The sequence below is a fragment of the Crocodylus siamensis genome, chromosome 4, assembly GCF_052110815.1.
Source record: "Crocodylus siamensis isolate JL-2025a chromosome 4, ASM5211081v1, whole genome shotgun sequence".
NCBI classification, from domain to species: Eukaryota; Metazoa; Chordata; order Crocodylia; family Crocodylidae; genus Crocodylus; species Crocodylus siamensis.
The window spans coordinates 204,888,754-204,911,937 of record NC_143398.1 but is presented as its reverse complement, the minus strand read 5'-3'; the positions used below and the strand labels follow the sequence as shown (position 1 = coordinate 204,911,937).

The 23,184-nt window shown below is 56.3% G+C and overlaps 3 protein-coding genes and 1 long non-coding RNA gene across 6 annotated transcripts in view; 2 read left to right on the top strand and 2 right to left on the bottom strand.

Annotated features, from left to right (window-relative positions):
• The window catches only part of METAP1D (methionyl aminopeptidase type 1D, mitochondrial), a 59,292-nt gene extending 50,564 nt beyond the window's left edge, over nucleotides 1-8,728 (top strand). Inside the window, exons 7-10 of one of the 2 annotated variants that reach the window (XM_090045472.1) lie at nucleotides 7,595-7,692; nucleotides 7,891-7,938; nucleotides 8,383-8,461; nucleotides 8,562-8,728. In XM_090045472.1, coding sequence (XP_089901598.1) covers nucleotides 7,595-7,692; nucleotides 7,891-7,938; nucleotides 8,383-8,461; nucleotides 8,562-8,640 — 304 coding nt within the window. In that variant the 3' untranslated portion in view covers nucleotides 8,641-8,728. The remainder of the gene's footprint in view (nucleotides 1-7,594; nucleotides 7,693-7,890; nucleotides 7,939-8,382; nucleotides 8,462-8,561) is intronic. The other variant, XM_090045473.1, reaches the window with a different exon arrangement.
• Nucleotides 1-16,775, bottom strand: part of LOC149867467 (uncharacterized) — a 54,960-nt gene extending 38,185 nt beyond the window's left edge. Inside the window, exon 1 of the long non-coding RNA XR_016442060.1 lies at nucleotides 16,551-16,775. This is a non-coding gene — a long non-coding RNA (uncharacterized LOC149867467). The remainder of the gene's footprint in view (nucleotides 1-16,550) is intronic.
• DLX1 (distal-less homeobox 1) lies at nucleotides 9,728-13,531 on the top strand. The gene is made up of 3 exons (XM_090045474.1): nucleotides 9,728-10,858; nucleotides 11,324-11,523; nucleotides 11,950-13,531. The coding sequence occupies exons 1-3, from the start codon at nucleotides 10,546-10,548 to the stop codon at nucleotides 12,202-12,204; spliced, it is 768 nt and encodes a 255-aa protein (XP_089901600.1). The 5' UTR covers nucleotides 9,728-10,545; the 3' UTR covers nucleotides 12,205-13,531.
• A 2,497-nt stretch (nucleotides 16,776-19,272) lies between the features above and the next one.
• DLX2 (distal-less homeobox 2) lies at nucleotides 19,273-21,380 on the bottom strand. 2 transcript variants are annotated; one of them, XM_090041248.1, is made up of 3 exons: nucleotides 20,819-21,380; nucleotides 20,462-20,646; nucleotides 19,273-20,311 (listed from the first exon to the last, which is right to left on the bottom strand). In XM_090041248.1, the coding sequence occupies exons 1-3, from the start codon at nucleotides 21,159-21,161 to the stop codon at nucleotides 19,970-19,972; spliced, it is 870 nt and encodes a 289-aa protein (XP_089897374.1). In that variant the 5' UTR covers nucleotides 21,162-21,380; the 3' UTR covers nucleotides 19,273-19,969. The 2 variants fall into 2 exon arrangements, with proteins under 2 accessions (XP_089897374.1, XP_089897373.1); XM_090041247.1 differs by having other exon boundaries at nucleotides 19,274-20,311; nucleotides 20,462-20,649.
• Nucleotides 21,381-23,184: the final 1,804 nt, after the last annotated feature.

Sequence of the window (23,184 nt, the reverse complement as noted above, 5' to 3'; positions counted from 1 at the left end):
ATAGAAGTGAATTCAAAATGTAGTTTTATTTTTGCAAATGGGATGAGTCGATAGATGCACCTCGTATTTTTGAACACCTAGGGTTCAACAAATTTACTGGTGGTGCTCTTGCATTTTAACAAAATTTATTCTTGAGTAGAAGGGGCACAGAACACTAGATTCTTATTCAAGCATTCTATCGAGCTCTGCATTCATGGCTGTGTCTAAAGGGCATGTCAGCCTTTGATTCTCTCTGAGAGGTAATTATCCTTTTCCTGTCACGGAACAACAAATGATAGCTAACTACAGAGGCACATTTGCAGTAGTCACATTCATCAACTGCAGAAAAAAAATTCAATTTAATTGTGCAACACAGCTGCACATAGGCTTTTTGAGCATTTCTGTTGTTCTCCCTGTCTTGCTATTCCTCCCTCCAGATCTATTTTTTAAACTTTTTTTCTGGTTATTTTTTTCCCCCTTTTTTTTGTCTCTTCTTCCATTTTTACTCTCTGTACTTTCTTGTTAAAGTAATTTTCCTTTGTGGCTCTCATTCTTTTTTCCCCATTGAAGGCTATGAATGTAGAAAATTATCACAATTACTCATATAATTGAGCCTCTTTGTAGCAAGTGCAACTCCGGTAGCCTTTCTCCATCATGAAAATGGTTTCATTATAGGGTTTTTCATATTCTCTGACACCATCTACACAGAGGAACAGGCGTGCAGATGAGATGTACTAGGAACAGGGTAGATCAGTAAGGTCACAGTAGGAATAATTAGCTCTGCTATGGAAAGAGCATCTAGGCCTTTTACTGCTACATAAATGTACTGTCCGTGGCTTTTAGTCACAAAAAAACTTACTAACAAATGGAGCTCCCGCCTACTACTTTGAAAAAAAGATTTGTATCAACACTACAATTTTCCATCATTAAGACTAATAACACAGAGCCTAGTATACATCAAGGGGAATAAAAAGAAAAATCTCACATTCAAGTGGCGGCTGGGTGCTGACCTTTGTTCCCTTTTTTTGTATTCAACTTAACTCTTTACAAAAAAGAGCCACACGCCACACCAACATGCAGGTGAACTCCAGCTAGTGCTAGCAAAGCATGGCATTCAATTGGAAAATCTGATAAATCTCTGTGCAGGATAATGCATTTCATTACAGATTCACTACATTAATTCTAGCTATATTAAAAAAAAGAGGAGCAGAATTGAAAGTGACATTGGATTTTTTGCTATGTTGATGCAGAGGTCAGCTTTCTTACAAAGTGTAAATATGTATGCAAAGGCCCTGCTGCAAAACAAATTAATCAACACTAGTGCATGTTCAAAATTATATGCAAAATAACAGATCGCAAACTTTTTCCCCCCTGAGTTTTTTATTCTGTTGACTACTTAAATGTGCTGTTATAACTAATGTAACACTAACTCTGATAAAGGATTGTTCTGATTCGTTGAAGCCGCGTTTTTCTGGTTATCTGTCATTTTATATTTGCATGTGCAGTCAAAAATCTTAGTTGTGTGGAAAGATATGTAGCATAAATACCTGTAAGCAAACACCTGTAAGATAGAAATGTTTGGACTCATCAAACTGAAAAAGCGTCTAGATGCTCTTCATCCCAAGGTTTACTTAAAAGGTACTTCAATTATTTGTACACCATATTCTAAATATCAGAAATAACCATAATAATGGATAATTTGGGAAGGATGTGGGCGTAATTACATCAGCAGCATGAATTTGCATACTATTGTTTATCATATTCTTTGTTATAGTGGCTAAGAAGTTCTGTGCTTAGATGGCAGATGGGAGTCTTCAGCATATAGTTACTCCAGAGCATCATCAGCTAAAACTTAAAAATAAAAATATTATGTTAAAGGATTAATTTCAATTTTGTAGAAAAGTTGTAATCCTTTGGAGCCTGCTCTCACTGAAATTGATATTAAAATTCTCATCAGTTTCAATGGGAACGGGATTGGGCCCTTGTGCTCTATATTCTTGTATCCTCTGTGATACTTTTCTTTAAAGTATGACTAAATCTAGTTTGAATTCTAGTTTTTAGACAGCAAGCTCTGATTTGTGAGTGTTCTCAATATATAGATTCAAACAATGAAAATGAAGTATAGTTAAATAAATCAGTTTCAAACATAGGAAACATTGCAGTGATGAAAGTATTAATAAATGGTTTTAAAATGTTTAACTCATAAGTATATGTTTTGATATTAATTTAGAACAATATAAAGCAGATTTTTTTTTAAATCTGTTTCTATCGGATTATGCACATTTAAACAATAAGTGGCTCAGGCAAAATAAGTCATTTTAATGTCATCTGTGATAGATTTTCCTTGACAGCTACTGTAAATTACAATTACACTGCTTCTCTCTGCACTTGAAAAGTAAGCACTGCAATAAATTATCTTTTATTTCAATCCATCATGTCTGCTTTTCAGACACACAGAACCTCAAATAAAAAGTTCAGTACCATTGTAAGAAAAATACAGTAATTTGTGTTCCAGTTTGAAACTAAAATGTACCTTTCTTTCAAAAAACAATTGTTGGCTTTCAAAAATATTACTAATTATACTTCAACATTTATTGTCATCATAGGGAATCCCTGAACTTGTGCATTCCCTCAGTCTAAGATTACTACTTAAGTGAAAATACTTTAAAAGCTCCCAATGGAATTTTGTAATTTACCAAATGAGGTAATATGGTACTGTTCAAAATAAATATTTTTTTAATGAGCACATGAGTTTAGGCTGATGGATGTCTTCAAGAGTTTAACAAAAAACTAGTGTGTCATCCATAGACCATTTTTTGTAAAGAAAAGCACATTATTTTTAATTAAAAATGCAGTTATCCATTCATACTAATCTCTAAACTAGAATTATTGTCCTGAATTTGATATTCCTGTCCTTATTTGCTAAGCAAGTTATATGCCTTATAGGGAGGGTCAGATTTTCTTTTTTTTTTTTTCTTACTATACCAAAAGACCATTTTCAGTGATGTTTTATTTTATATGGAAGGAAACTAGAATTAAGAAATAATCTACAGATGAGGTCAGATTTACCAAGTTTCTGTGAAGTAGTCTGGCCAATTAACTGCTGCTTTATTTGACCAGACCTTGGAGTGGATCACTATAAACATTTAAAATTAAATTTGTTTCACTTGTGAGACCTTGGAGAGTGCTTAGAACATTGGGCCAGAGATGCCCTCCTGTGGAAAAACCAACAGGACCAGGAGAAAATAATTGCACAGTTCTTGCAGAGTTATCCCAAACTGCCTTGTCAAGGAGCAAGATTTACCATCATCCTTTAGACTATGCCAGAGGCCTTTTCCTCTGGAACTCACAGATCCATCATGATCCCCCAGGACATTAAGGGATCTGTTAGAAGCACAGGGCCAGCCAGCTCTACAAGGGATCTGCGCCACTGCACTGGCACTGGAACCCCTGAGCTTGCTCTTCAGCTTCCTGGCAACTGGGCTGGGGCTCTAGTGATTACTTTTCTCCCCACTTCCATGTCCTCTGCTCATTCCCAATCCCTTTCCAAGGACAGTTCTACAGCATCAAGGGAAAATACTGCAGAAAATCAAGTCTACTTCCCATATTCACTTTTCTGCAGCTTTCCTGTAGTGTTCAGGGGGTAATGTGCAGCCAGTTACTATCTCCTGCTTGTCTCTATAGTTTCCTCCAGTCATGGGAAGGCAACATGTGGGTTTGGCAACTGTGGGAAAATGGTGCTAAGAATGTAGCTGACATCCCACTCCCCACTCCTGACCTCCCACAGGAAGCATGATATCTGAGTCCAGGTCCTTCTGCATGTGGATCCTGGAGGATTGATCTGGCCCATAGTAAAGACTCCCAAGCACTTCTCCCAGTTCTTCCACTGGCTGGCTGTGTGCTTGCTCTAGACATTTAACCTCTCTTTGCCATCTGCAAAACAGGTATAATACGCAAAGCCTGTGAACTCTGCAGCCCACGGAGATCAAATTCCATGGCAACAACCCATAAGCTCTACTGCAACACTGAATTATGCTGCTGTTGTTTCCACCCCTCCTACCCCCCTTCTAAGCACACAGCTATAGCTCAGAGTTGAAAATACTCATTGATGTAAAATTTGTCAATGGTTATTTCCAGCTGTGATTTATTATTTGGAAGAATAGGTTTTTTTTCCCCTCCCTCCCTGATCCCCACAGCCTCCCCCACAGAATATCCTATGGCCCAGACTTGGGATCCTTTCCCTGGTGTGCTCCAAGCAAAGGGAGAACTTGTAGCTAGTTACATCTCCTTGCTATCCATGGACTTCAGCTCTCTCCATGTACTCAAGGTGACCCAGTTAACCAGTTTATGCTTCTGGCTACCCTCATTTTCTGCCTGCAAACTGAACACAATTGCTTGCTCCCTGATCTGTTGCTTGATTCCAGGCTTTAGGGAGCATGTACTGTAACTGTATTCATGTCACCCTCTGAAGAAAGCTGGACAGAGAAAGAGGCCATTGCCAGCAGGCCCAGGCGGGGCAGAGAGACAGAAAACAGTGCAGTTTGCCTGCAAAAAAATGGCAGATTTCATACCAAAAAATGCTATCTTTTATGGCAACTTGAACTCTTCCCCACCCCCGTACTACAGTCCCAGCAAACATGGAAGCTAGAGGATCGTAACTGAGATGAAAAAGGGTGGTAACTCAAGAGCATTTTTTCAGGTTAACTGCTGACCCAGGCAGATGTTACTCCCTCCCTTGCATCACATTTACAGTGTTATTTCTAGAGCCAGTGAGTAATGAACAGCCATCTTTTTTTTAACATGAAACCTCAGATTGGAGAGCACACTTGTGCTGCAAACAGCTAATTCCATGAATGTGCAACTCTGGCATGCATGGGCTACGTAGGTCTTACCTCACAAGCCAGCAAGACAAAATTACTCTTTGTAGAGTGCTTTGATGTTCTGTTTAAGGTACTACCAGCTGTAGTAAGAACTGTGTTCTACACCTACGATTTTTTTGTTCATGAAGATTCATGGCCTGCACAGTATTTTATGTAAAGAACATTTCAAACTGTATACACAGGCACTATTTAATGAAGAGGGAGAAGAAGACACTAGAATACATCACAGTGTGTCAACTATGTATGAGCACAAAGATCCTCTGTTTTCCTCTCAGACTGTAACAACATAAATACTAATGCTAACAGCGTTGTTTCCAACTGTTATACAAGTGAGAGACAGATTCCATCAGTGGAGTACTCAAGAAGTACTACTATCATTGTACAAAAAGGAAAAAAAGCCATCTCAACATTGTCTTCACATGATGATGGTCATGACACTCTTACCCTTGTGCCAAAAGCAACTGCTGCTACTTCCATATTCCTGGTGTTTGGCATTGCTCACCACTCAATTAGTCACTGAAAACACTAGAGCTTTTCCATGCCAAGACAAAGCATGCACTTAATCTTAGTGCTCAAAACTAGTTGCTTTGTAGAAGCCCACTTTATAGAAGAGCCCACAATAGAAGAGTTTTGAAAGGCAATCCTGCAGCAAAGATACAGGCCTGAAAAAAATTAGGTTGGGCTCTGCCAGTGACCTAGGATACCACACAAAGATCACAGGCAAAACTATGGTGGCACAAAAGTTTGTAATGTGCATATTTTCCTCTTGCAGAACTTGTTTCAACATGTCAGTGTGACATGAAATACAGCTTGCATTGCAGTTCTAGTTTCCTAGTTAGGGCTCTCATATTTTCTTTATACTTGTTAGTGAGCAAAGGACTTTCTAATTCCTCTCCATTCCCACTGCTTCCTGTTCGGCCTCCCAATATCCCAAGTCCTTTTATTACTGAATTATGCTCTGCCATGACTAAGAGATGAATCTAATGTGCTACTGATGTTTTTTTTATCTCTAACTTCCATGATAGTTTTCCATTTAAATTGTACAGATGTGTGAGATAAAAATCCCAGCCAACTGGAGTGTACAACCTATTCCCATGTACAACCTATTTCCATTCCCTTCTCTGCCAATTAGAAAGTCCTAAAAGAAGTGGGTTTATCTTAAATTTAGATTCCTGCTCTGTTCCAGAATCAAATGAAGTAATATCTAAATACATCTATTAGCTTGACAGGCAGGTAGTATCTAACATACAGACACTTTGGGTATGAGCTCTGCAAATGCATTATTAACAATGGTTGACCTGCTTCTCCCTGTTCCACTTGTGTTACAGACCTGTATTGGTGATAGTGAATTCTTGGACTATGGTGCACAAGTGCTTGGGGTGAGCACTCCAGGCTCTGTAGGGGCTCCTCTACATGGGCACAATTCTCCTCAGAGCAGTTTTAAATTACAGCAATCTGAAACCACTTTGTACCTGAATTAGAGTCTCTAAATAGGGGTTTAGCCTACTTTAATTTCTGCCTATGGAGTTCACACCTTTAGTTGATGTGTCTTAACCTGTTTGTATTGGCCCTATCTACACAAGTCCTGAGAAGGACCCCTGTGTAAATATATACAAGCTTCAAGCAGGGTGGTTACTTTTCATATCTGCAGAAATAGGGAGGTCCATTAATTTAACTTAAGAAAAACACATGATACTTCTCATTATTTTTGGTAAAATCGTTAAATGTAACTAACTCTTTTTTCCTCCAGCCTAGTCTTTGTTATTCTTAGACATTGTGCCCACTTCCCATCATCTGCTATCTCAAAGGAAGACCTACTAAGTGTCCATACATACAGTAATTTGACTTAATAACTCAGGATGGTGATTTAATCTCCAGCTGCAATTCCCAAAGGCTGTGTTTGAAGTTCTGTTTCTAATCTTCAAAACCCTTTAAAACTTGAAGCCCAGCTCCACTTGCACCTTGGTGCAAACAGCTGTGATCAGAGGAAATTCTGTAGCTTGAGGGTGAAAATCTGGTCTCTGTTGCAGTGCACTGATGAGGAAGGGCTCTCAGCAAACTCCACAGTGCCAGAGATCAGGATCACCTCACCCCTGCCACCTTTGGGGTGCTATGGAAGGCTTTCTTTGTACAGACAGAAAGCAGGGTAGAGCTGCATCTCAGACTAAGTAAATCAAAAGGTGCATAAGGTTTTCTGAGCCCAAGCTCACTTCATCAGATGCTGACAGGTTCTTTGTGCAGATTCTATGCAATGGTGACTGGATGCCATGGCGGTGGGCACATTAGAGTGAGCACAAATGAGATAACTAGGATGATAGTCCTTCCTCAGATGTCACAGCGGGTTTCATAGCCTCAAACCTGACCTACCCTTTTTGCATTGGCTTATCACTAGGTGTGAGCCTTGCATGCTTGGGTGCAGCTCCTAGTTAAAGGCCTCCGTGTGCACTTGGCAGCTCTGCAGGAGGGCTGAGCCAGCTGCTGCTGGAGCAAGTCCCTGGCAGCCTGGTTCTAGGGGGACTTATGCCCATCGGGTAACGTGTGTAGGCCGTGCCAGCCCTGAATAGGAGCTGAGAGAGCCCCCAGGGGTGCAAGCTGAAGCCTAACTATGGCAAGACCACCCCCACCACCAGCCTGGCCTCCCCGCTGCACTGGGCCCTGTGCCCAGTCCTGCCCAGCTGAGAGCCGGGGGCACAGGCAGGCCCATGCTGACACCTTTCCCGTTTTGTCCCTTGCAGCCGCCTGGCCCGTGACGGTGGCTTCCGCGTCTGCCCCTACTTCGTTGGCCATGGGATCGGCTCCTACTTCCATGGCCACCCTGAGGTCTGGCACCACGGTAAGGCCACCCCTCCCCAGCCAAAGCTCCACTGCTGGGAGCCCAGCACCCCCGCCACGTCCCTGCGGCCTGTCAGGGGCCAGGCCTGCTGTGTGGGGATGGGACAGGACCCAGGTCCTCCCAGGGCCGGGAAGGGCTTTAGCAAGCAAACGTAGGCTCCCCGAAGGGGCCCCCAGGTAGGGCTGTTTTGTGTTACAGGCAATGACGGGCAGCTGGTGATGGAAGCGGGGATGGCCTTCACAGTAGGTGCGACTCTCCTGCTTGTCGCTTTCTTCGCAAAAAAGGGGAAAAAAGCCCGTCTGCGCTGCCGGGAGCCGCTGGGCCCGGGGAGCCGGCTGCAGTCTGGAGTCCCGGGCCCAGCAGCGGTGCGAGCGCCGCGCTCCCCGGGGCTGCCTGTCCTGTCCTGTCCCGCCGCGGGCCGCTGCCGCCCGGGCTCGTGCGGGCTCCGCCGCCCGGGGGGCCGAGCGCGGGGGAAGCCCCTGGGCCCCGGAGCGGAGCGGCGCGGCGGCAGTTAGAGGGAAATCAGCAAATTGGCGTGGTGCTGATTGGATGAAGGCCCGGGGCCCGCTGCGAAACGCCGCGTCTCTGAGCGGCCGGGCGCAGCACCGACAGCGGGGGCAGGAGGGCGCTCGGGCCCCGGGGCCGGGAGCGGGGTAGTAACCTACGTGCACCCCCTTGTCCCTGCCGCAGAGCCCATCATCACGGAAGGCTGCCCTGAATTTAGGATCCTAGAGGACAAGTGGACCGCGGTGTCCCTGGACAACAAGAGGTGCCCGCGGGGCGGGGCGGGGCGGGGGCCGGGCGGGCGGCGAGTGCGCCGGGAGGCGCCGGCCGCTTCTGTCCCTAATCGCCGCCGCGGCGCGTTGCAGGTCGGCGCAGTTCGAGCACACGGTGCTGGTGACGCCGCGCGGAGCCGAGGTCCTCACGCACGTGCAGGAAGAAGCCTAGAGTCGCCCGCGGGCCTGGGGCTAGGCAGTGCGGGCGGCCCGGCCCGGCCCGGCCCTCCCGCGCGGAATAAAGGCACTTGGTCTCCGGAGGTCTGGAGGCGGGGAGTCTGTGTCCCGCGGGGCGACGGGGACACCCGGGTCGGGGGCGGTCTCGGAAGCCCGGGGCCCGGGCGGAGCCGCGCGGACAGGCGGGCCCGGGTCTGGCCAGCGGGGACAGACGTGGAGGCCGAGCTGTTCCTGCGCCCCGCGGCCCTGCCCACCTGGGGGACGGCCCGGCCCCAGGGCCCCGCTGCCGGCGGGGGAAGCCGGGCGCCGTCCAGGAGCCGCAGCCTTCGTGCAGCTCGGGCGTCGGGCTGGGCCTGTAGGCGCTCGCTGCGGGCTCCGCGGCCGCTGCTCCCGGCGGCACGAGCGCTGCCCGGCGGCAGCAGAGGGGCCGCGGGCCGGGCGAGCCCCCGCGAGGGCCGCGGACGGGGCGGGCGCCACGCGCGGACACTCCGCGCCCGCAGCTGGGGCAGGCGGAGCCCGGCCGGGCCGGAGCAGGTGCCGGCGCGCCGGGGGTACCTGGAGCTCGTGCTGTTGCCCGGGGGGCTTCGCCCCGCCTCCGCCCCGGCCTTGCGCGGCTGCACGTCGCGGTCCGCCCCGCCCCCGGGGGTCACTTACGTGGCTGCGCGCGGGAGGTCCGCGCCGCTCCGCGGAGAAGCAGCTCAGCCGCGCCGGGAGCACGAGCAAAGAGCGGCCCCGAGCGCGGGGACAGCGGCCAGGCCCCGCCGCCCTCGGCCGCGCGGAGCGAGACGTCCCTCCCGGCAGCTGCCGCCGCCGCCGCCGCCGCCGCCGCGCCCCCCGGGCTGGTGGGCCACGCTCGTGTTTGCGGGCGAGCCCCTGGCACCGCGCGCCCGGCGCGGGCCTCGCCCGAGAGAGTTCAGCTCAGGCCAGATCGGCTCCCGGTTGCTTAACGCGGCGAGGCTGCGTGTTGCTATTAGTGTTAAATATCGGGCTAATTATGCGTATGAAAATTAAACATCAGTGTTATGCTAATGGGGCCGCCTTCAGCTGCGGATCAGAGCACTTGAGACTAGCATTTAATCAAATGAATCAGTAACTAATACATCTGCACGTGTGAACTTTCCCCAGCCCCTTCCCTCTCGCCGTCGCGACGCGGGGAAGCAGCAACCGCCCGGCAGGCCGGGGGAGGAGAGGGGAGCGGAGGGGAGGCGGCCCCCGCAGCCGTCGAGGCCCCGGCCCCGAGCCGGGGTCACGCGCGGGCTGCGCGAGGACACGAGCACGTGCGTGCACACGGGTTGCGCGCGCCCACCGGCGCAGGGCCCCGCGCACCTCCGTCCGTCGAGCGGGAGGGCCGCGCGGATCCCCCCTCGGGCCCGGGCAGGGCAGGGCAGGGCCGGGGTCGGGCCGTGCCTGCCCTGTGCAGCTGCTCGGCCCGGCCCGCTGCCCCGCGGGAGGGCTGGGGGGCGCCGCGCCGCAACCGACGGGCCCTCCCCCGCAGGCTGGGGCGGCCCGGGGGGCTCCGGGGCCGGCCGCCGCCGAGGGTCGCCCGCGGGGCACGGGGGCTCGCGGCTCGCCGCGTCCAGCTCTCCGCGCTCACTGGGGTCCAGGCGAGCCCCGAGCGCCTTTGGCCAATCCAAAGCGATTATGCAAGACGGCGGACCAATCAGCTCCGCCAGCTCATGAATATTCATAGGCTTGGCTGAGTCAAAGCTTTTAGGCGAGTTTGTGTAGATCTACAGCATCATGCTTAGACTTTTCAAAGAGACAAACTCCATTTTCTTATGAATGGAAAGTGAAAAGCCCTGTTCTGCTTAAATTGGGTTCTTTCCTGTCCTGAGAAACACAACAGACCCCAAAAAGGCAAGCTGAAGAGCGAGCACACACACAGACCAAGCGACAAGAAATGACCATGACTACCATGCCAGAGAGTCTTAATAGCCCCGTCTCGGGGAAGGCTGTCTTTATGGAGTTTGGGCCACCCAGCCAGCAAATGTCTCCTTCTCCCATGTCCCACGGACACTATTCCATGCACTGTTTACACTCAGCGGGCCACTCTCAGCCTGACAGCTCGTACAGCACAGCTTCGTCCTTCTCCAGACCGCTGGGCTACCCCTATGTCAACTCGGTCAGCAGCCACTCGTCTAACCCCTACATCAGTTCAGTGCAATCCTACCCCAACAGCTCCAGCCTGACTCAGACCCGGTTAGAGGAGACAGGTAGGTGCACTGGGCTTTGGGGAGGGGGGGGGGGACCTGGGGGGAGGGGGAGGGTAGGCGGGAGGGAGGTTTCTCGGCTCAAAATATACCTAGGGAAAATAAAATGAAATTACGAAAAATACCAGTCTGGAAAGGCTGGAGGATCAGAGGGGATCAGTACACAGCAGCACACAATGCCCGGCTGGAAAAGAAATCAACCCAGATGTGCACGTATTAGTCTTCGTAATTATTTATTGCGTAGCGCTATAAACAATGTATGCAATTAAGGGTAATTAAACCTAAACTGCAGCCTGTAAAAATAGCAAACTTTCTCGGGGAAGGAGCCTGGGCTGCCATCATCGCCCGCAGCCTTTGTTAGCGTTACTTGATCCTCACTTTGCTTTTCTCCCTTCTCATTATCGTTATTGTTGTTGTTGCTGCTGCTGCTGTTGCTTTCTTGTGACTCCTTCTCGCTCGCGGTTGCAGGGGCCGAAGCGGAGAAAAGCACCGTGGTGGAAGGAGGGGAAGTTCGCTTTAACGGGAAAGGGAAAAAAATCCGCAAGCCCAGGACTATTTACTCCAGCCTGCAGTTGCAGGCTCTCAACAGGAGGTTCCAGCAGACTCAGTACCTGGCTCTGCCCGAGCGAGCCGAGCTCGCCGCCTCGCTGGGACTCACCCAGACACAGGTACGGCGGCGTCTGCTCCCGCCTCCCCTCTCCCGCTGCCCGGGGCGACGGAGCTCCTGCCGCCCCCGCCGGTGCCCGCAGCCCGCCCTGCCGCACCTGGCGAGGGGGGAGCCGCGGGGCCCGGGCCGGCCGGCAGGACGGTGCCCGGCCCTCCTGCCTCCACCGCCGGGGCAGCGCGGGCATCTCCCGCCGGCTGCGAGGGGGGCGCCCGGGACCGGTCCCCGCGCTTGGACAGCTCAGTGCGGGACACGTTGCCCGAGCCCGGGCGATCGGCTGGGCCGCGCCGTCCGGAGCCGGCGGGTTTTGGCTGCGGGACTGGGCGGGAGTGGGGAGAAACCACAAGGGCTCCGGGCGGGCGAGAGGTCCCCGTACCCCTGCCCTGCCCTGCCCTGCCCTGGCAGCCGGTGACGCTTCCTCCCCTTGCAGGTGAAGATCTGGTTCCAGAACAAGCGCTCCAAATTCAAGAAGCTGATGAAGCAGGGAGGGGCGGCCTTGGAGAGCAGCGCCCTGGCCAACGGCAGGGCTCTGTCGGCCAGCTCGCCCCCGGTGCCCCCGGTGTGGAACACCAGCTCGTCCTCGGGTAAGGCCTCCACGGGCGCCCCGGGCACCTACATCCCCAGCTACACGTCCTGGTACCCGTCCGCCCACCAAGAAGCCATGCAGCAACCTCAGCTGATGTGAGCACCGCCGGGTTCCCCAGCGCACGCACAACTGTTGGTCCAGGAACAAAAAACAAAACCCATTCACAAACAAAGGAAAGAAAGACAAAGGCAAAGCGAGAGAGGGGGGAAAGGGAAACACACACACCCGAGCTCTCTTCCCAGAGAGCCATTGACTCGCTGCACTCGAGCGCGGGGCAGACAAGCACAGATGCGATGCGGGGCTGGTTCCCAACTGCTGACAGCTGACAGAGCAGCCGCCGGGCTCCATTAGATCAGCCGGAGAACAGCCTGGGAGCAGAGCGGATCCCCGACCTCGGCTTTGTGGGACAATCACAACAAACATGTTTGTAGGGAACAAAAAAAAAAGCTCTCCTCTGTCCTGTGTGTCTGTCTGTGTCTGATGAAATGTAGGTCCCCCACTCCTCCGGCCTCCTTATAGCAGGGGGAAACAACCCGTACTATCGCCAGAGATTTTTTTTCCCCCTTGACATTTTCCTGTAATTTTCACTATTCATCTGTGTAAATTTTTTTGTTGTTGTTAAAGGGGAAGAAGGGGATTTTATTTATTGACTTAAATTACCACTATCAGAGTGCTAGGAACAACCTGGACTGTCTGGTTCGCAGAGTGCACTGTTTCAACGCACATTTTACTTTAAAGACAGAAACAAACACACACACACACACGAACCCCAACAAAAAGAAGGATGCGATTTTTAACTTTTACAATCACTTTTCTACTTTGCCGGCGCGGAGAGGTCTGGTCCGAGTGGTTGGCGTTTTCACACATCCGCTGTGACTTAACAAAGACGAGAGATGCCCAGTGTTGAGTCTGGAGGCGGGATGGTGGCGGCTCCTGCGCGCTGCCCTTCGTGTAAAGCAAAAACGAAACAGAACACGACAAGGAAACAACCTTTCGTTCCCTGTTCTCAGCAAGTGGGAAGGGGTGGCAGGGAAAGAAGAGAGGCCAGATGTCTCTAACGTGGCACAACGCAGCTTTAAACGAAATCCCAAGAGGCTTTACCAGGCAGATCTCACCCTGGAGTGGACGTGCACATAGCCAAGTGCAGGATCGGATCGCTGTACATATTTTATTCTTAATTATTATTATTATTATTATTGTTCTGTAAACATGTTGCACAAATTTAGCCTTTTTTCCGTTCCGTTTCGTGTGGCTGTAAAACCTGATGCTTTGTGAACTGAGATCTTGACATTTTACTTGTGAAATTCGGAAGATGTGATAAACTGAGCTCAGCTGTGTTTAGTGTCTATATGTCAAAGTTTAGTTTTATATTGAGAATGTTAACTTATTGCTTTGTACCGGGGGGACGCCCCGCCACTCTTTGTACATAAGTTCGAAAGTTTCTTTGAGACAGTAAAATTATGGTTTGGAACAAGAGCCGCCGCGTGTGCTGTTTGTGCCCGGGAGCAGGCGCCCCCCGCCAGGGCACCGCACCCTCTGCCGCACTCCTCCCGGCCGGGCCTTTTGCTGGGGCGGTCGCGGGAGAGGGTCCTCCGAGGGACCACGTCTCCCCGGCCGGGCTCCGGCGGCGCTCGCCGGACATCGCGGTGCCACAGGGGAGAGCTCTCCTCCCTGCCTGCCCGGCCCCGGCCCTGGCCCCGGCTCTCTCCCGGCACCATGGCCTGATCCTTGCAAAGGGGGCTGCGGCCACAGCCCTCGGCCCTGCCCCGCGGGCTGCCCGCGGCTGGACAGCCTTGGCCCCGGGGCCGCCGGCTTTGGCGGGAGCCCGAGCGGGGCCTGGCACGGGCGCGTCGAGCCGAGAGCCGCCAGCCCCGGGCTCCCGGCCAGGCCGGCGGGGAGGGCCCGGCTGCGGCCAGCCCCGACGGGTCCCCGAGGGGGCAGGCGGGGGCGGCGCGGAGCCCCGCGGGCGCTGCTGTGCGCAGCTTCGACATCGGAGCGTGTCGGGGACAGACGTCCGCCGATGGCACCGGGGCTCGGAGGCGAGCGCAAGGCGGAGGATCCCCCTGCCCCGCAGCCCGTGCCTCCGCGGCTCCGCCGCAGCCTGTGTGGGCCTCGGGGACCCCGTCGGTCAGGACAGGAAATGTAGGAGCATGTTCCCGAGCATTGCGAGAGCAGCCCCGGGGGAGACCGCCCCTCCCCCAGCCCCAGCGCAGCCCGGCCAGGACACGGGCGAGCCGCAGCGGGTCCCCGCCGAGCTGGGAGCCGGCTGGAGGGGGGTCCCGGGCGGGATGTGGAAGCGGCCGGGGCCGGGGCTCGGCCGCCGCCCGGTGTGGCTGAGCCGCCCGGCGTGCGGATCTCGAGGCAGGCTCTGTCCGGGGGGCCGGGCTGGCGCGGGGAGGCCGGCGAGGAGAGGGCAGTGGGATGCATCCAGCCCTGGCGAGGAGCGAGCAAACTAAGGGGTGGCCTGAACGCGCCGGAGGACATGAGGTGCGGGCGGCCCTGGGGAGCGATTCGCGCAGCCCCGGGCTCCCTTCCCTGCCACCGACCCGGAGCGGCGCGCCCGGGCCCAGCTGTGCTCGGCCCGGGGCCGAGCGGTCAAGCCGGCTGGAGCGCCAGGATCTCCGCGAGCTGCTCCTAATTCAATAACGCCCGGCTAACAGTTCAAATAGAGAAATTATTAGTTTTCTCTCAACGAGGCGGGCTTGAGTTAAAGTCTATTATAATTGAACATTTGAAAATGTTAATCTCAATACAGGCCTAATTAATTCTGCCTTGTTGCTGACAAGTAGTTCATCAAATATCTGATTCGGGGATTTTCATAATGAGGATATTAATTAAACTATGAATAATCCAAAGGTGCTTATATTGAAACAATACCTCATTACAATGATTAAATCCTGATTCCGAATATTATGCCTTTAACAATTGTCATCCCGCAAACACAACCTGATGGATGAGCCCTGAATGGCAAAATGTAATTTTAAGATCTATCTATCTATCTATCTATCTATCTATCTATCTATCTTATTTCCTTGTGGTGGGGGGGATGTGCCCCTCATTTTGAAACACTTCTGAAATAGGTTACACACAGCTTAATGATGATCAAAATGACTCTTTTCTGCAAAAAAAGACCCAAAAGTGCGCGTACAGCTGCAAACCCAAGAGGGTCAGCATCATTTCACTGTATTCTCTTCTTGATTACAAGCCGAGCCCATCAAACACAACATAATTACAGTAATTTCAGGTTTATTTATTCTAATGCAGTTTCCCCATCTCTCTGGTAATTATGAGCAATTTTTTCGCCCAGGGAATCTTTTTGCATTAACAAAAGAGATAACGCACTGAAAGCCAAATTTGCTGTGCATTGAGAAAAGGGAAGAAAAAAAATAAAATAAAATAGGTGCGAGTTGCCATCTCTGCAATTCTCCTATATTGGAGCTCTGCAAATTGCTTGCAGGTGTATGGAGCAGGACTGTCAATAGGAAGGGGCTTCCAAATTAGCAAATGCACAATGTTGAAGTAATGAAGACAGACTTAGCAAAATTGCCAAACAACAGATACCTCTTTAATATCTTCCACACACAAAAAAACCAACAACAACAAAAAAAAAACCCTTCTGGCGTGTCTTTCAGCACCCCCTGAATGGCTGGGCATGTTGTACATGTGTCAATCTAATTGCAGAGCACAGCACAGGCTCTGGATCTAGAAATATTTTCCGATCGCAGAGCCCGAAGCAGTTGCCATTCTGCACCTCCCTCTCCTCTGCCAGGGTAAAAATAAATGCCCGTTCTGTCCAGACCAGATCTCTGCCTCGTGTCCTCTGTCTCTCTCGCAAGTTTCACGCGCGAGAAAAAGTTTGCCTCTGCCCGGTGCTCCCCGCGCCCGGCCGGGTGCTGAGCAGCCACCGCGGCGCGGAAAACGAGCCGAAAAATCACCCGAGCCCGCCCGGGGAACGCGCTCCAGCCAGGGGGGACCGGGCGAGAGACCCCGCAAAGCAGCGCCGCACACCCCGCGACCGACACAGCCCCGCTAGCCCGTCCCAGCCACCCCCCTGCCCTCCCGAGTCAAACAGGTGGGAGCAAAAGACATGGCGTGTGCCCGCCGGCAGCCCGCGCCCACCGCCCCGCCGCAGCCTGCCCGCGGGGGTAGCGCTGCCTCTCCGCCCGCCGCGGCCCCCGGCGCGCCGCAGACCCCAGCCTCGGAGCCCACGAGGGGCGAGCAGAGCGCGGCATCCCGAGCCCCCTCCCCGCGGCACACGCGCAGCCTTCGGGGAAAGCATCCCGGGTTTCCCAACCCTGACACAAGTGACAAGAAGTTCTGATGGAAGAATTAGTTGGTGCATATATAATCACTCCCCCACCCTCCCGCTCCCCGAGCGGGGAAACTTATCGACACGGCGCAGTCATCCGCCCCTGAGAAAAACGACCCGGGGTTGCCATCCTTACCTGCAGTCTCAGTGGCCGTTAATCTGGACACAAGTCTTTGCTTTAACAACAAATCAAAGGGTCGAAGGCGGCTTTTGGCCGGGAAAGTTACAGGCGGGAGAGACTGAGGGAGAAAGAGGACGGTGGGGTGGGGGGAAAAAAAAAGCCGAGCACAAGAGTAATATCCCGAGAGTGCAAATGTGGATTGAGATCCACCAGAGATGAACATGCCTCTGAGCGCGGGAGCCTTTTTTGCAGCTCCGCTCTTGCAGAATATGACTGAAATTTTCTGCTATATAGCCTCTGTCTTTATAGCTGATGAAAAAAATTGCAGATTATTAGCATAAATGTTTACTCTTCATTACGCTGATGACATTGTGCACTCGAGATCTTGGTAATCTTTGGGAAAATTATGAGTAATTTTTAAAAATTTTAAAGCAGCAGCAGTTACCATGCAATTCAGGCTAATTCTGCGTAGGCTCCGAACGGATATAATTATCGAGGAGTCAAGATGTTATGCTAAAAACTATGCATTGATATTCCCATTTATTATGTACATACAACTTTGACAATGTTGATGCTTGAAATAGCAGGAAATTGTCTTGCGCAAAAATTACAGTCCATATTAGGACATGTGAAATTGCGAAGAATTATATAGTAATTGCAGGCTTTCAGATGGGAGAGCCAGAATGCTCAAACTAGTGCAAATGTGGATAAAATTACAGATCAGAGCAAAAATTAGGGAAAAAGGGGGTCTGGGATTTTTCAAGTTGGCTATAGGATTCCGGAAGTGTCTAATGCCACATGATTGCTACAGCTTTAGGGGACACATTCATGCCTCAAATAACTCCTTTGCCAGAGCTGCTTTAATTGAATTTCTCGGGCTTTTTCTTTCAACGGGGGCAAATGAGTAAATTGCCTACCTAGGGCAACACCCCCTCCTCCCCCGCGCGCCCCGAGCAAATGTGCCAGGAGACGATTCCCTTTGCTAAGGTGCCTTCCGGGCTGCATCCCCCCGGACTCCATCTGGGAACAGAGCAGGGGAAGTTAATTACACCCGCTTCCCTCCCACCCTCTGCCTTCCTCCCGGGCTCCCCCAGCCCCCTCCGCGCCCCTCCCCTCCCCTCCCCTCCCCTCCGTGGCTCCCGGGGCCGCTGCGCGTCGGCTCTGCCCCGCGGCTGAAAGGGGAGGCAGGTGCGGGGGGCCGGGCACAAGAAGCCGCCCGGGCTGGCTAGGAGCCCGGGGCCCCTGCTGCCCTGCCGTGCCCGCCGGCGCAGCCCCTGCCCCAGCCCGCGCGGGGCTCCCTGGTGCGGTGCGCCGGAGCCCACGGGGCGCGGGGTGGAAAGGGACCCGGCCGAGGGGACGGGCCCTGCGCCGCCCGCACCAAGTGCCCGCCTGGAGGCGTTTGGCCTGGGAAAGGCGGCAGCCCCGCGCCGGGCCCACGCGCGGCCGCCGCGCCACGGCCCGAGCAGCAGCCCGGAGGCGGCTTCGGGAGCGGCCCGCCCGCGACTGCGCCCCGGGAGACCCCTGCGGCGGCTGCTGCCCCGCGGGCCCCGGCTCCGGCCCCGGCTGGCGGGGAAGGCGCTGACTCGAGCCGCAGCCGGGCGAGGGTCTCGGGCAGCGCCCCGAGCCCGGAGCTCCCGGCCCGCGGGACCGGCCCTGCGGGCACCGCGCCGCCCCGCCCCGCACAGACCCGCAAGCGGCGGCCAGGGCGGGGCGGGGCGGGAGTGGCAGAGCCGGCGGCCCCGGTGGCCCCGCGAGGCGGGGGGCAGCGGACCGCTGTCCTCAGGGAGCAGCTGGGGTCCGCCCAGCTGGTCCCGCTGCTTGGTCCCCGCTCCTGGAGGTGTGCGTGGGAGACAGCCGCGCGTCCGCAGCCCGCTGGGCCTCCCGGGCAGCCCGCCCCGGCCCCTGCGCTGCCCGGCATGTCTGGGGTACTTTTGCGGCGGCCGCGGGGCTCGGACCCCGCAGTGCCCGGCCCTGGCAGCAGGCGGGGATCTGCGGGGGGCGGGGGGCCGGTCACTGGTGTCTTGGTGTCAGTGGGTGCAACCCCGGCCCCGTCCCGTCCCGTCCCGCCAGCCATTGTGTGTCCCCGACGGCAGCCCCTGCCCCCCGCCCCCGGCACAGGGCCGCCCGGTGCGGCGCCGAGCTGCGGCGGGGGCTGAGCCCGTGCCCGGCAGGCCCGCCCCGCCCCGCCCGCCGCCCCGCCCGGGAGCCCTCCGGCCGGCCCCGCATGTCCCGCCTCGCCCGGAGCCTGCAGCAACCCCGCGCGGGGGGGCATGGGAGCCGCGCAGGGAGGCCCGGGGAGTGGCCTGGCCCGCGGGCGCGGGAGCTGGGCTGCGCCCCCCTTGCAGGGCACCCCCGCGCCCTGCCCCGCGCCCCGGTGCTGCGAGAGCTCAAAGGGCCCCTTGAGGCCGCGGTGTGGGGGCAGCGCTGGGCGGGCCGGAGCCGGAGCCGGAGCCGCCGCCGCTGTTGCCTCTTGTCACTGGGGCGCGGGGAGCCGGCGGGACACAGCGCCGGGTAATGTCTGTGGCGCCAGCAGGCGGGGGAGGCGGCGGGCGGCTGGGAGCTGGCGGAGTCATTCACGGCCCCAGGCCGTCGGGGCCGAGGGGACGGGGGCCGCCGGGCTGGGGCTGGGGCCAAGCCTCTCCCCGGCGGGCGGACACGCGGCTGCTGCTGGAGGGGACTTGGCTCCGGGCTGCGGGTGGGGGAAGGAAATACAGCACAGGTACCAGGAAAACAATAATTTATTTAAATAATTTCTTCTGCGTGTAAAAGAAACACCGAGAGGCTTTTGTGTTCGTAATAAATAACCACCCAAGTAACACCCGCTTCCCTGCAAGGCTTAAACAACGACCGGGGGAGGGGAGGATCAGTAGCTTCTCTGCCAGCCGGGGGGGCACGGAGCGAGCGGGGCGAGCCGGGGGGCGGCTCCGCGTGCCCGCAGCGCGCCCGCCGCACAGCCCCGGGGCCACCCGGCCGGGCTGCTGGGGGGGGGGGACGTTTGTTATACAAAGAAACCAGGGGGGATCCGCACAAACAACTTTATTTACAAGCGGGGCCCGCGGCCCGTCCTGCGCGCACTGCAAAAAAATAAAATAAAATAAAATAAAATAAAAAAGATAATTTAAACCCGGGAGGTTTCGCGGCTGCTTTTTTCCCCATTCTACTTATAAAAATTATGTATTTGTTTGTTCCCAACATCAAAATGAGGTCACGTCCGTCCGCCAAGGCACCTAGAGACTTTGTGGTTTGTTTGTTTTTTTAAATCACAAAAATAAAAGGAACCAAGTCCTTCACCGGTGGGGGGAGAAGCGGGGGCGGGGACCGCTGCGGCTCTGTGCCGGGAGCCGGGGACCCCCGGCCCGGCCCGCGCCTCTCTCCGCCGAGGCACCGGTGGCTGTGGCTCAGTCCGCTCGGGCTGGGGGCGCGGCGCCGCCCGGTTAGAAAATCGTCCCTGCGCCGACCGCGGCGCTGTGGTGGTGGTGGTGGTGCGGGGGCTGCGCGGGCTGCAGGACCGGGGAGGCGGTGCTGGAGGCCTGGTGGTACCAGGAGTAGTTCCCGAGGAAAGCGGCGGCCGCCCCGCTGCTGGGGCTGGAGCCCGCGCTGCCTCCGCCGCCGCCCGCCAGGCGCTGGTGCGGGGCGAAGTCCCAGGCCGGCGCGGAGGCGGGCGGCGAGGCGCAGGGCGGCGAGGCGCTGCGCCGCGGGTGCTGCTCCGACGGGATCTCGCCGCTCTTCCACATCTTCTTGAACTTGGAGCGGCGGTTCTGGAACCAGATCTTCACCTGCGGGGGGACGGACAGAGCGGGGCTGAGGCTGCTGGCGCGGGGCAGGGGCGGCGAGGGCTGCCCGTCCAGGCCGCCCCCTCCCGCGGGCCGGGGCCCCTTCCCGGGACAGGCCGTGTGGGCGCGCCGGGGTCAGCGCCGGGGCCTTACCTGCGTCTGGGTGAGGCCTAGGGAGGCCGCCAGCTCCGCTCTCTCGGGCAGCGCCAGGTACTGCGTCTTCTGGAAGCGCCGCTGCAGAGCGGCCAGCTGGAAGCTGGAGTAGATGGTCCGGGGCTTCCGCACTTTCTTTGGCTTCCCGTTCACTATCCTGACCTCGGGCTCGCAGTCTTCCTTCTCTGCTGCAACGGAGAGAGCGGTCAGCGGCCCCGGCCCCGGCCCCGGCGGCCCGAGCGAGCAGACGGGGCGGGGGCCTGCTCGGCTCCCCCCCGCCCCCGCCCCCGCCCCCGCCGGCAGCCCTGGGCCGCTTCCCACCCCCCGTTTGCGCGGCCGAGGAGGCGGACAACGTACCGGACTCGGTGGCCGGGGAAGCCCGGGTCCCGTAGGGTCCGTAGGAGCCGTAAGTGGCCGAGTAGCCCAAGTCGTAGCCGGCCTTGGCGGCGTAGGGGACGGGGTTGATGCCGGGGGCGTGGTACTGGTACGAGCCCATCTGCGCGTAGGGCGACCCGCCGCCGCCCGCGCCGTGCTGCTGCTGGTTGGTGTAGTAGCTGCTGTCTGTGGCCGTGGACACGGGCAGGGTGGGGGACTCCTGGGACTTGTGCAGGCCGCCGTGCTGGTGCTGCTGGTGGTAGGTGCCGGAGCTCATCTGGCTGGAGTGCATGTCTGACACCAGGCTATCAAACACCCCGGTCATCCTGCTCCTCCCCTCCCGCCGCCAGACAGAGACGGACAGACGAGGAGCCCGAGCAGCACGAGTCCGAGCCGCGGGCCCTTGCGGGGCCGCAGGAGCAGGTCACTGGCAATCCCACGCTGCTGCGGCAGGAGCCAGCATGATCCGCCGGCCACGCTCCCCGGGCGCCGGGCGACTGCGACGGCGGCGGCGGCGGCCCCGACGCCCCCAGCAGCTGTACGATTGTCTGGAGCGCTGGATGCTGCCAGGCGGGCATTTAACACCGGTCACGTGAGGGCAGGCGACGTCACCTAGCAACAGCCAATCAGGTGCCCAGGCACATTGCATCCCCCCCGGGTGCCACACAAGCCCGGGACGCGGGAGGCGCCTCGCATGTGACACGTGCTGGGTGGGGGGGGCACAGAAAGGAGCCGGGCTGCGGGGGGTGACACAAACCCGTGTTTGTGCCATGTTCGTGCTCTCGCTGCAGCGCAGCTGAGCGGGGGGGAGCGGAGCCGGGATCCGCAGCCAGAGCCCGGGCGGCCGCTGTCCGGGCTAGTCCGGGCTCTGAGTTCAGCCAGGTCCGACCCGAGTCCAGCCTGGGGTCGTCCCCGCTTGGGTCCTCACAGTGATCCCGGGCAGCGGGTGGCACCTCCGGGAGGCCCCGGATTTGTTCTGGTTTCCCATCCTCCGCTCCCCGGAGCACGGTGCTCGGACACGCCGCTGAGGCGGAGTGAGGGGAGCAGGAGGACGGGATTCACACACTGGAGCTAACAGCGGCGTCTCCGGGTCTTGCCTTCCGCAGCTGCACAGCGCTGCCATTGCTCCGTCTCCCGTTGTGGTCTGAGGAGGAAAACCTGCTCGGTGGGTCTCAGATACTACCCCAGCTCGGGCACCTACCTGACCTGGCAGACGGGTCACACGGCCGTGCCCTGCCCTTGGCGGCGTGGCAGCCCCGAGGCTCAGTCCTCGCATGTTTGCATTTCACAAAACAGAAATGCAAAAGTCTACAACTCTTGCTTCAGAGATGACACCGTTTCTTAGACTAGCTGAGAAATGGCAAAGAAATGAGCTTTTCCTGCAAGCTTTCTGGCGCAGGGAAAATTAAAGACCGTCATAGGTAGAAAATAAACTTCATTTTTGCACAGAGGAAGCTGAAGGTGGAAGTCTGCTCCTCCGGGTCCGTGAGAGTGGACCGCAAGGTGCTTGTGAGCGGGCTAAGGGCACCTTGCGTTTAGGGGGCCGTGCGCCTGGGAGCCTCCCGCCCCGGGTCGGGCCCACCCTGGGCTGGCCAGCAAAGCCGCAGCACCAGCCGTGCGGAGCTGGGCCTCACCCCGCAGCGCTGCAGGGCACGGGCTCCTTGCTGAGCTCCTTACTAGACACTTCTGGAGCTAAACGCACCTCGTGGGTGCGGAGCGAGCCGAGGGGCCAGGGGAACTTGTGGTTTCCGGGCAGCTGTTTGCCGTGTCTATTTTATCTTCGTGGATCGGCGTGTTTCTTTTCCTAAAGAGCTCGCCGGGGAAGCGCCGGTGGGCGGCCGGGCCGGGCCCTGGGCGCTCCGGTGACATTTCTGCCGTTGCCTTGCATCGCCACCTAGCGGCGAAGGCGCCGCAGCCCGTGCCCAGGTGGGGCGGGTGGAGACAGCGTGACCGCACCTAGGCGCCAGGCTCGCGCAGGACCCGCCCGCACAAAATAGGCATTCAAAGCCACAAGACTGCGGGAGCGCTCGCTGTCTGCAGAGCCTCGTCGGAGAGACGCGCGAGTCACTGATCCAGCTTGGAAGGCGAGGGTGCAGCCCGGCATCGCCTCCCGCCCTGTGCTGAGCCGCGCGGGACGCGGGCGGCAAAGGCGGGCGCAGGTGCCCGGCGGGCAGGTCCCGTCTAACTTCGGCAGCGGCTTTGCCGCCCTCCGCCGCCGCCTGCACAGGGTGATCCCTGGCGCTGGAGCCCATGTCAGCCGGACTGCAGACTGTCCGAGGCTGCCCAAGGCTGCAGCACCGTCTGCTCTCATGCCCGGGCAGCTTTGAAGCCCACGCTCTCTCCTCTTG

Coding starts and splice junctions, on each gene's coding strand:
- DLX1 (XM_090045474.1), top strand. CDS start 10,546: ATGACCATGACTACCATGCCAGAGAGTCTTAATAGCCCCGTCTCGGGG. Junction 10,859..11,323: donor GACCCGGTTAGAGGAGACAG/GTAGGTGCACTG, acceptor TCGCGGTTGCAG/GGGCCGAAGCGGAGAAAAGC. Junction 11,524..11,949: donor TGGGACTCACCCAGACACAG/GTACGGCGGCGT, acceptor CTCCCCTTGCAG/GTGAAGATCTGGTTCCAGAA.
- DLX2 (XM_090041247.1), bottom strand. CDS start 21,161: ATGACCGGGGTGTTTGATAGCCTGGTGTCAGACATGCACTCCAGCCAG. Junction 20,650..20,818: donor TTCCCCGGCCACCGAGTCCG/GTACGTTGTCCG, acceptor TCTCCGTTGCAG/CAGAGAAGGAAGACTGCGAG. Junction 20,312..20,461: donor TAGGCCTCACCCAGACGCAG/GTAAGGCCCCGG, acceptor GTCCCCCCGCAG/GTGAAGATCTGGTTCCAGAA.